General features: G+C 41.2%; 1 protein-coding gene across 1 annotated transcript in view; it reads right to left on the bottom strand.

Moving 5' to 3' along the window:
* Positions 1-337: 337 nt before the first annotated feature.
* The window catches only part of CSRNP3 (cysteine and serine rich nuclear protein 3), a 210,885-nt gene continuing 198,905 nt past the window's right edge, over positions 338-12,317 (bottom strand). Inside the window, exons 6-7 of the mRNA XM_030327183.1 lie at positions 4,710-5,006; positions 338-2,341 (exon numbers count right to left, since the gene is read on the bottom strand). Coding sequence (XP_030183043.1) covers positions 1,280-2,341; positions 4,710-5,006 — 1,359 coding nt within the window. The 3' untranslated portion in view covers positions 338-1,279. The remainder of the gene's footprint in view (positions 2,342-4,709; positions 5,007-12,317) is intronic.

Below are 12,317 nucleotides of genomic sequence, written 5' to 3'. Positions count from 1 at the left end.
AGAGAAATCAAAATGCTTCAGAAAAGTAAGGCCTAGTTGAGTATTTGGGTCGAGGCCCCCCCTTCAATCGGCTAGTCACTAAAAGGAAATCTCCTTACATACTCATTTTGTAGAGATGGATTGATCACGCTGTAGAAAAGGCTGGTTGCTGAGGATGTGTCTCTTCCATGTTTCCTCTGCCTCCTCTGCTTTTACCGAGTTAGGTCTTCAGAGTGGCGAAGGAAAATAGGTCATTTTCCCTTCATAAAGTTATCATTGGATGATTCCTCTATATTAATTCTATGAACCTTATAATAGTTACAGATTAAAAAAATTTTTTTCTAAATTTTTCATCTCAAAGAGTTCTCAGTCCCCACCCCTCACAAGGTACCATGAAGGGGCACTAAAGTGCATTTTGATGTAGGGGAGTAGAGTTTAAAGGTGCTGTGTCCAAGCTAAGAACCAAGATGATGCTGTTTTAAAAAGAAAGGCAATTCCTTCTACCTCCATCTCTGGAGTCAACTGAGGGAGGGCAGTGAACTAGACCCTCACCAGAGGATTGTCCTAACTCTTAACTTTAGAGAAAACTGTGTAAGGACCTGCACATATAGACTCATTTATTTGTCCAAAATAGCAAAAATAGGCCTATTTCACCCTTAAGAAAGTATTTGCAAATCTGATCAGTCATGATCATAAAAACGTGAATGGATTCCAGATGCAATCCATGTGGGCATGCTCAGTGGTGCTAACTATGCATCTTCAGCTTAAAAGAACATGCTGCTGTTCAGTTTCATCAAAACATGACTCCTAACTACCATAAATAAAATACACATGGAACGATTAACTCTTTTTCTTACAGTAATTACTTTTACATTAAAAAGTCACCGTCATCTTCAGATTTATCGAAAATTAGGACTCTAAATCTTATTATTTCCCAGTCTTAGTCAACAATCTTGCACAGGCCCGATAATCCAGAACTTGAAGCTCTGATCTACACAGCTTGGCAGGTTTCACACAGTTTGACAGGTAGGCAACTGTGAGATATGCTTTTTTTTTTTTTTTTTTTAATTAGCATTTTCTATCAAAACAGTCTGAAATCTTTTAAAATCCTCATAGAGACTGCATTTGTGCAACGCCACAGTCGTGTGGCCGGAAAGGAGAAAACAAAATACAGTCTGGAAGATTCACCACAGTCCAGGTTTTCTTGGTCCTCAGTTTAAACAACCATGGGCCCAGGAAATCCAATTAAATACAGTGCTTTTAAATAAGAGAAGAGTTGGTCCTAGAATAATTTACGCTACTAAACAGGGACGGTCTCCACCACGGGTGATTTGATGCACTCTTCGTGCAATCTGCTTTTCTCCGCCAGGCTCAAAGAACTTTCAGTGGGGTGCTCGGCAATGTGACTGTCACCATTCAGTGTGGAGACAAACCCTTCCTGGGAGGGGCCTTTCAAGTACGAGTGAAATTCCACCTGGGGATGACTGGACCTGTGCTCGGGATACAAGCTACTGCAGGGCACGCCGCCGTCACTCTCCGCAGACGAGCAGCACACGATGACCGAGGGGTTGGTGGCGGGGTAGTGGGAGGGGCCGTAGGCCTCTTCCGCTTGCCGGGCATAGTCCACAAATTGCTCCGGGGTCATGGTGTAAGGCACCAGCGACAGGGTACCGTTCTTAACAGGATCTCTTTCGGCATAGCTGTCGGAGATCTGGTTAGGAGTTCCTGGAATGTGGCTGTCTATTTGGTAATACAGGGTCGACGAGTTGGCATAAAAAGAAGCGTTTTTCGCGTGGCTCTCGTGAACCGCCGTGCCGTCGGAATAGCAGAGGACGGAAGGAAGAGGCACGACTTCCGCATGGGTCCCCAAGCCTTCCACGAAGCTGTCCCCTTTCTCGTCGTCATCGTCGTCGTCGTCGTCGTCCTCCTCCTCTTCCTCCTCCTCCTCCTCCTCCTCGTCTGACTCGCTGGGGGCCAAGCTCTGTGTGCTGGAGTCGGTGACGCCGCTGCAGAAGCTGCTGCCGTCCTCCTCCTCCTCCTCCTCCTCTCCCTGGCAGTCTAGTTCCTCGGCCGACTGCAGGTGCAGCACTGCGGCCTGGGGCTCGGTTTCAATCTCAAAGTTGTCCGCGATGGAATACTCTACGGAGTGCGCGACGGGGCCCATGGAGCTACTGGGAGCGCTTATCTCACCGTGGCAGCCGTTCAGCGCGGGGATTTGCTGCTCTCGGTTTTTCTCCAGTTCAAGTTTCATTATTGTGTGCAAAAAGTGAGTCCGGACACGGATAGGATTAAATTCAATTCTACCTGCTGTGTTACTACATCCTTCTTTAGTGCAGCCACATGGGAAAGACATTCGATCCACCTTGGAAGGAAGAACACAGATTAGCCCCACGGAACTCTTACAAGCCAAATAAAAATCCGGTACCTCCGGGCAACCCCTTCGAATCTGGGATTGCTTAATCCCACTTGTGCCGGAACCAATGACAATGAGACTGCAAAGAGACTTTGCAAAGGGGAAGTGAAGACTTCAAACGTAACAGTTAACCTATAGCTTTAAAACCTATATTCAACATACAAATGTGCTATGGTTGTTTAAGTGTGGAGTTTTAGTTCATTGACCCAGCCCGTGCTTCCTTCTTTCTCCATTCTCCCCTCCCCTCCTCCCCTCCCTTCTCTCCATCCTATTATTTTTGCTCCCATTTTTTCCAAGTCCATTCTTTCTCCCAAGCTCCCTTCACTTCTACTGCATGCCGGCTCACATGCCCAGTTTAAACTACACAAACTTACCCCCCTGCATCCCCATCTGCTATTTTTAATCATCTAAATTATATGACATTTTCCATACTAGCCATCCCCCCCCCCCCTTTTGCTTATTATAAAATGAACTCTTTTGCCTGCGGTGTCCAGATTGACACCACTTAGTATCACGCAGCCTGATAATTCGTTCTCATTGGTTTTTCTTCTCATTTGTTTGGATCCTTGGTACATGGTGCACGAATGTGTACTGCAGGGCTGTGACAGTCACGCACATTTATGACTGTGACTAGTGGACCCATTCATTTAGGTCCTGTATTTCCCCCACTCCTCCCCACTCCAGTAGACTATAAGCTTCTTGAGGGAAAGGGATATTCATGTAATCAATATCCCAGAATGAGAGACACTGGACTCTGCCGCCTAAGTGTTTGCGTTCAGCGAGCGTCACTGGACCGAACTCCTCAGTCACGTGATAGGCGGAGTTATCAGCAATCCAAGGGCACTCCCAAGATATTACCAATTAACCTACATGCATATCAGAGCACAGGCACCCAGAAGAATTTGCCCTGCTTGCCCCTTCTCCAGGGGCAGGGAATCTCCTTTACTACAGAGGAGAAGGCAGGCTCCAGCAGTCATCCTGGATTCAGTAAAAACTAGAGGCAGAGGTCAGAGCCAGATTCTATAGCTTTTTCTTACTCATGAATTTCTTCTCTATTAATCCACCTTAAGCAACTGTTTAGCTGATGACAACTATCCTCTCTTTTTGCCTGCCAGAGTGGCTGTTCTTATCAAAAAAGCCAAGTTTCCTCGTAAAATAAAGACAACTAACTAATCATGGGGCATCAATGGTATAGATGTATGGGAACTTGAGAATCTAGTCCAGGGGTTGGTAAAGTCTTCTTTTACATCTTTTCTTTTCTCTTCTTTTCTTTTCTTTTTTCTTTCCTTTCCTTTCCCTTTCCCTTCCTCTCCTCTCCTTTCCTTTCCTTCCTTCCCTCCCTTCCCTTCCTCTTTCCCTCCTTTCTTCCTTTCCTTTTTTCCTTTCTTGTCTCCTTCCTTCCTTCTTTCCTCCCTCCCTCTTTCCTTCTTTCCTTCCTTCCTTCCTCTCTCTCCCATTCTTTCCCCCTTCCTTCCATTCTTTTCTTTTTCTTTCTTTCCTTTCCTTTCCTTCCTTCCTTTCTTCTTTCTTTCTTTCTTTCTTTCTTTCTTCTCTTTCTCTCTCTCCCTCTTTCTTTCTTTCTCTTCCCCCTTTTTAATAAAGGGCGAGAATAAATTATCTTAGGCTTTGTGGGCCATAAAGTGTCTCTGGCAACTATTCACTGTTGCTGTAAAAACATGAAAACAGTCATGGACAACACCAAAACAAACAAAGAAACACAAAGTGACCAGGCTTCACTAAAATGTTACTCATACAAACAGGTGTGGCAGGCCCGATTTGGCCTGTGAACTATAGTTTGCCAAACTCTGATCTAGTCCAGTCCTTTCACTTGAGACGAGGAAACCGAGCCCAGAAAGTTTACCTGACTTGGCAATTTCACAAAGCTGGCAAAAAGCAGAGCCAGGAGTAGAACTCCGTTTTCTTAAGTCCCAGTCTTGTAATTTTTCCACCAATATATGCCGCCTCTCACCTACCACCATTTGATACCCCATAGTTGGATCAGAAAATACAAACTCAAATGTCAGACATGTCATGATCTGAGTGCTTGTGAAAACCCACAATAAGCTTAGTGCAATAAATGAATCCAGGAGGAAATAATTCTGATCGACTTAGCTACGGTCGATCTCACATTGTATTTTATACGTGTCAGCATCTTATGTATACCCATAAATGTCCCTGAATTAGTTTTTCTCCCTTGAACCATATGTCTTGCCTTGTCGCAAAGTTTTTTTCTATATGTGAGAAACTTCATTGTCTGTCACATGGGGGGTGGTGTATAATGTCCCATCTTTGGAGTCCTTGAAATCCAAGTCCTTACCTGGCACTTAATGCCTGCCAGGCTGCAGGTACACGTTTCTGGATCACAGAACACTCGGCAGTCACAGCCACAGTCCTCCCTCGATAGACGGATGGCGCGCAGCTCATGCTTTTCTTCCACATCAATCTTTTTCACCCCAGAGGCCCGCAGCAGTGCTCTCCGTTTTTTTGTTGGCAGGGGTTGTAGAAAGAAGTACTCATCTACCTCCGTGTTGTCTAAATCAATATCATCATCAGAAATGTCATCCACTGTAAGAGTGCTAGCTTCTTCAGATTCCACTGTGCCATTCTTGGTCATCTAGAAATACAAAGCAGCAAATAGACTTAGCATCGGCAGGGGCTCAACTCCCTACTTTTACACTTGATAAGAATAAAACTATTATAATTCTTTTAATGTTTACTTATTTTTGAGAGACAAAGAGTGCGAGCAGCAGAAGGGGCAGAGAGAGAGGGAGACACAGAATAAGAAGCAGGCTCCAGGCTCTGAGCTGTCAGCACAGAGCCCGAGGCAGGGTTCAAGCCCACGCACCATGAGATCATGACCTGAGCCGAAGTCGGACGCTTAACCGACCGAGCCACCCAGGTGCCCCAAGAATAAAACTAGTATAAAACATCATGTGCCCATAATCCATAAATGTTTGTGGGTCATATTATTTCCTTTTATTTTTCTCTTTAGAGAAGTCACAGGAAAGAAAAAGGAAGACATCCAAATGATAGGCTTTTAAATGTACTGGTAACAGAAGACTTAATTGGAACTCTTAACCTCCTAATGTAAGGAGCTATAGTTGTTAGAGTTTTTAGCCAGTGCGATGTGAAAAAGACCAAAGGTTACAGAGGCTCATCAGTGAAAGCTATCTTTAGACTCGGTTCGTGATGGACAGCTCTGATGGTGGAATAAATGTGTCCTTGTTCAGAGGTGATAGCATCTTAGTGGAAGCCACTGCCACCTAAATCAGCAAACGTGTCCTTGAAATAACGACTCTGTCTTTTGGGTGCCAGCAAAACCATGAACTAGGAAATAACACTGTGCTGCACTGTGCTATTGGGATTCCAAACATGGTCACTCTACAGAACATTCCAAGAATGAGGGCTTGATATGAAGTCATCAGTCAGGTCAGCATGCTATCCAAAAGACAAGGAGAGGAGGGCAGTGCCGGCAGGCTCTCGCCAACGGGCAACTGAAACAATAAACTTGGCCCTCAAAGGAGTTCATGTGAACCCATGCCCAAAGCAATACCTTCTGCATCATAGCTCATGTGGACAGCTATGTCTCCTATATCCATAACTATTCTGCTTCTATTAATATGTCCGTTCTAAATGAATTTCATCCATCAGTAAACCCTGAATCAGTATTTCACTTCTCACTGTTATATCAGCACACTGAGATTCCTTCATAAAGAAGCACTTAGAGACGTTTTTCTCTGAATAGGAGCAAGAAACATATCCTGAGAAGCAGCACAGGAATAAATGTAGAAGTTCTGTAAGGGCTTATTCTAAATATAGAGGCTATTTTGATTCTTTAATTTTTAAATTTGTTACTTCATAAACTTCATTAATTGTAATCATCACCATGCTATTCTTTATCTTAACAACAGTTCATTTATTACACAGTTAAAATACTCTGGTGACATCAGACATCATTCTCTTGTCTTCATAGGAAAAAGTCCAACGTTTAGATAAAAATATTTATTATTGACCAAAAATCACAAACCGGAAAACTCTGAATACAATAAAACATTGGTTTGTGAGCATAATTCATTCCGGAAATATGCTTATAATACAAAGCACTTGATAACAAAGCGAACTTCTAGAACCATTGGCTCAGGTGTGGTCATGTGATGTTCAGCGTCACGTACTATTCGTATTGCAAGACATGCCTCATTCATCAAGTTAAGATTTATTAAAAATGTCTGCTCGTCTTGCACAACATTTGTAGAACAAGTTACTCTAAAACAGGTAGAAGACTGGTCTTTGCCCTCAAGAAGAGGAAACACCCCAGTAGCAAGTATGTATTAAAGTCTATTACAGTGGGTCTCTAAACTGCGTTTTCAAAAGCCACTAATTATATTTTTCTGAATAATTCAGAGCTTAAATCTGTGTTCTTGCAAAGATGGGCCTCCCCCTTTATTGGGTTTTGTTTCTCAGTGTGATCTGCAATGCATTTCCTTTGTTGGCATTTCTTTATGTATGTCTTGGTTAAGCTGTTTCCATGTTTCTGTAATGTCCTGTACTAGGATGCTACTCTGATTGATTGCTATTATCATTTTTGTTAATTCTTATTTGCTAACAGAAACAGCTTTCTTCTGTGAAGATCTGATTTTCTGGGAGATTCAAATGCGTAATTACCTAGCACATACTCAATCTTCTGTGTTAGGCAAAGCTGTATTAACAAACAGGAGGCATTACTTTTCCCATCTTGTCACCTTTGTGTCATTTAGATTTGTTTTCACTAATTCTTGGCCTATGTGAAACTTATCAAGATTTGACTCCACAGCCCATGGAGAACACCCAGGACTTGGTTAACGTGACTCATTTAATATTTCCTTCCTATTTAATCTCTGTGTTCTTAAATTATGCTCCCTTGTATAAGTGGTTAACATCAAAAAATAATGAAAACACTTTCATTTTATATCAACAGAGTTTGATTTTTTAAAGATATAAATGGCTGCTAACATATCAATGAAAACTGTTCAGGGAACATGAATTACCAGTTGGAATCTAAACATTTTAAAAAACTATAGATGATGATTATTCCAAATAGAAGCGCTCTTAGAAATATGATCTGTGTCTCTTATTCCTATATATTTAAACTACAATAAAGAATTTCATTTCAAGATAAAAATTCAATTAAGAATCTAAAACCTCTTCACATAGAGCTACATACTGTTTTCACTTTTGTTGAGGAACCCACAGGGGCCCTAATCCAGATTTCAAAATATCATTTTTTTTATTAAAAATTTTTTTCTTAATGTTTATTTACTTTTAAGAGAGAGAAAGACAAAGTATGAGCAGGGGAGGGGCAGAGAGAGAGGGAGACACAGAATCCGAAGCAGGCTCCAGGCTCCGAGCTGTCAGCACAGAGCTGGACGCGGGGCTCGAACTCAAGGACCGTGAGATCATGACCTGAGTCAAAGCCGGACGTTTGACTGAGCCACCCAGGCGTCCCTCAAAATATCATTTTAATGTTGAAGTGATCTGGCAAGGTTTTCTCCTCACCTCCCCACTATCATCTCTGCCATTTCTTTCCAAAATTTTTAATGTTTATTTATTTTTGAGAGAGAGAGGAAGAGAGACAGAGTGTGAGTGGGGGATGGGCAGAGAGAGAGGGAGACACAGAATCTGAAGCAGGCTCCAGGTTCTGAGCTGTCAGCACAGAGCCCAATGTGGGGCTCGAACTCACAAACTGTAAGATCATGACCTGGGCCAAACTTGGATGCTTAACCAACTGAGCCAGCCAGGTGCCCATCTCTGCCATTTCTAATGAAGATTGGAAATACTCAAGTTCATCCTAGTCAGTTGCCTTCTCTCCCCTTCCTCACAGTTTCTGGTGTGGTGTGTAGTCATTGAGAGATACTCTGCTTCCCCAGCCCCTCTTGCACTCTTATTCATTTGCTCCTTTAAAACCCAGGCCAAACCTACTGAGTTTAAATGCTCTTTAAAATTCATATATTACAGTGGCACTAGGGTGGCTCAACAGTTAAGTGACTGACTCTTGATTTCAGCTCAGGGCATGATGTCATGGTTAGTGAGGTTGGGCCCCATGTTGGGCGCATGTGAACAGCACAGAGCCTGCTTGGGATTCTCTCTCTTCCTCTCTCTCTGTCCCTCCCCCACTCGTGCTTGCTCACTCACTCTCTCAAAATGAATAAATAAACTTAAAAAAAAACCGAATAAGTTCTGGAGATATAATGTACAGCATGATGACTGTGGCTCACAAAACTGTGCTACACACTTGAAAGTTGCTGAGAGTACATTTGAAATGTTCCCATGATGAAAAAGAAATGGTAATTATGTGATATGATGGAAATATCAGTTAATGCTGGTTGAACAGCATTGTTCATTGAAACTATTGAACAACAATAGCTTCAAAGGTGTGAGATGGGACAGAACATGGTCCTTTTATTGGCCTGCAAATTATCCAGATGAGTGAATTTGTACAGGATCACTTCCTGTCTTGGTCCATAAGCAAAGAAAAAAAGTAAATAAACTGTAGGCATCTAGAGAATAGCTCCTGTATTCTCCTGGCTTTGTCACTTTAGAGGTGATAAGTAAGACTTAACTCATGATTTGATTAAATGATCTTTACCTTATTTTAGATTTATCCTACATTTGTGTGCATTTCTTTGTATGATATTAGAAGAATCTCAAGGCCAAGGACTTGGGTGTGTGAGTGTGTGTTTGCTTGCTTTGTTCCAAGAATGATAATTAAAATGAGACTTAAATCTTGAGTCACCATGTAACTTGTCCAGACTCATTCTATAGTTGTAAGGACTATAACTTTCTTTAAAGAGACAGAATTTAAACATATCAATTTTACAAAGCTGTCTGATTTGTACTGATAAATATGAACAAATAGTTCCCAAAGCCCAGTAGAGTAAAACCCTTGGCCATCTAAATACACATACAGGATGGGATACATAACTGTCAGAATTAGTGGAATGATTCTCAGACTGCTTTAGGTCAAGTACAGGAAAAGGGGGGCTCAAGTGAAAGTCAGCATTCAATTCCCTACCTTTTTTTTTTTTTTTTTTGTCATGTCATGTAGTGAATGAATTCCACCATAAATTCCAGTGAGATGAAATTTTGGGTGGATTAAGTTCCTGGAAAAACTAATTCAACGCAAAGTGAATATGGAGAGGGAAATAGTACTGAAAATGTGGATTGACTAAAATGCTAAAAACAAAACAAAACCCCACAAAAATGAAAACACTTCCTTTTAGCAGTTAAAAGGTACTTTTAGTAAGAAAGAGTTATTACAAAGTTATTAACACATGTAAAAATGACAGTGGAAAGAAATAAGGTGAAAAAAAATTCAATTCCGTAAACACTGATTACTGCCTATTATAGTGATGATAATGATGTTGAGTATGACCAACACAACCATATAATGAAAACCAGTCATTGGGCTCCATACTTTATATAGGTTATCTCACCTAATTTGTACAACAATTTTATGAAGTATTTTTTTTAAACAGTTGAGAAAACTGAAGCCTTGAGAAGGTAATTTGACAGAGTCTAGCTTATTAGTGATTGTATTGAGAATCAAACTCAGGTCTATTTGACCTCAAAGGAAAAGCCAGGCTTTCAAGACAGTTTAGAGTAAACATTCTTCGAGGAATAGTGAAATCTTATACAGAAGGGAAAAAAAGATATGGTTGCAGCCACGTTCCAAGAGCCGATCTCAGTGCTGTGGCATAGCAGACGAAAGAGCAGTACAAGCTTCCTTAGATTTAGCTCATTCAGCAATGAAAAATATGATTCAGACACAGAGAATAAGAGCTCAGAAAAGAAGAAAACAGGAAACAAGCTGAAACTATGGCATTTCTTTTGGGTACCTATTTTGTGAGCATGTGGTGGTGGACTTTCTTTACTTTTTTCAAGTTTATTTATTCATTTCGAGAGAGACAGAGCAAGCAGGAGAGGGAAAGAGAGAGAGGGAGAGGGAGAATCCCAAGCAGGCTCCACACTGCCAGCACGGAGCCTGACACAGGGCTTGAACTCATGAAATGTGAGATCATGACCTGAACCCAAACCGAGTCAGATGCTTAACCAACTGAGCTAACCAGCCCCTGCCCCCTAGTGGTAGACTTTCTAATGGAAATGCCAGCAGAAGCAGCTAACATACCAGTCTTGATTATCTCAGCTGACTTTTAATTCATTAACTCTGGCCTGAATTTAATCAGCATAGTATGCTGCCCAATTTTGTATTAATATATTATTTTTGGTGATTAGTTTCATGTGTATCTCCCCCATCACAATGTGCACACAATGAGAAGAGAGACCAAGTCTGTCTTGTTCACCACTGTACCCCAAGCACTTTGTTAACTGCAGTTCCACGGTAATTGATAAAGAAATATTTTTGAATGAATGAATGAATGAATGCTTAATCATTATGCTACACTGCCAGCCATTGTACTAGGTGTCAGGATTTACAGATGTATGAGAGTTCTGCCATCTAGAGCTTCCAGCCTGGTGGAGAGATGATCATGCAATAAATAAGATACAGTGTGGGAAGGGCAACAAAATACATGTGCAAGTTACAGAAGTAGCAGGGAGGAGGAAATGATAGACAAATGAAAAGGAAGGGTAGATACAAAGGCACAAAGAAGAATTATTTAGCTCCTATTCTGATTCCATAGTCTCTATCAAGGAGAAAACCTTCAAACCAGAAGGGAGATCAGATATGTTAGCAAGGATTTAACATATAAAAAAGAGATGGGGGGCTCCTGGGTGGCTCAGTTGGTTGAGTGTCTGAATCTTGGTTTTCAGCTCAGGTCATGATCCCAGGGTTGTGGGATCGAGCCCCACATAGGGCTCTCTGCTGAGAATGGAACCTGCTTAAGATTCTCTCTCTTCCTCTGCCCTTCTCCTCTGCTCATGCTTTCTCCCTCTCTCTAAAATAAAATAAAATAAAATAAAATAAAATAAAAGAAGGGGAGACAGTGAGATAGTACTCAGCTGTTTTATGTAAGCATGCCCAGGTCCAGGCCATTCATGCTATGGAGCAATGAAAAAGCTTAAAGCTATGGTTGCTCAGTCTAATATGTGTGAAGAGCTATGGGGAAAGGAAACAAAAGATGATCAAAATGGGAGTGAATTGTTAAAAAAAGAAGCTAATTCTAGATTATATTCTAGAAAGGATTATTTAAACAGATGGTTTCTGTACATCTGAAGAAAGAGAGCAGTGCAGTGACTACCAGGGTCATCGCTTGGGTTCACTAACGAGAGAATGTCCATTTGTCAAATTAAACTCCATTCAAAATCTGAAGCTATAAAATAGATGAAAGCTGGAGTGAGATACAGAGTCCTGACCCCATAGAACCCAGCTGGAAAACCACTGATCTCGTTTTGGGTTTCTTGGACAAAGTTTTTTATGTTTTATACATGGAAGGACAAAATGTGAACTCATTAATAAGAGGTGAACTCATTAATAATGGTTAGATACATGAATTTTTAGTTATCTGAGAAGTTGAAAGTGTCTCTAATAACAGTGATGCTTAGCTCTTTTGGACACCAGTGAGGCTGGGAATGAGGGATGTGCCACATATACCAAGTTTCAGGTGGAGGTCATTGTGGCATGAAGGGGAAACTCCCTCCTTTCCTCTTGAGGATCACTACTCTGAGAGAATACCCTGAACTGGGCTTTGTCTTGTTAAATATAATTTTTAAGTCATATCTTTTTTTAAATTTTATTTTTTATTTTTTAAAATTTACATCCAAATTAGTTAGCATATAGTGAAACAATGATTTCAGGAGTAGATTCCTTAATGCCCTTTACCCATTTAGCCTATGCTGCCTCCCACAACTCCTCCCGTAACCCTCAGTTTGTTCTCCATATTTATGAGTCTCTTATGCTTTGTCCCCCTCCCTGTTTTTATATTATTTTTGT

This window comes from Lynx canadensis, chromosome C1, assembly GCF_007474595.2.
Source record: "Lynx canadensis isolate LIC74 chromosome C1, mLynCan4.pri.v2, whole genome shotgun sequence".
Lineage (NCBI taxonomy): Eukaryota > Metazoa > Chordata > Mammalia > Carnivora > Felidae > Lynx > Lynx canadensis.
Note: the sequence above shows the minus strand (reverse complement) of the source record. Positions and strands in the feature narration are given on the sequence as shown.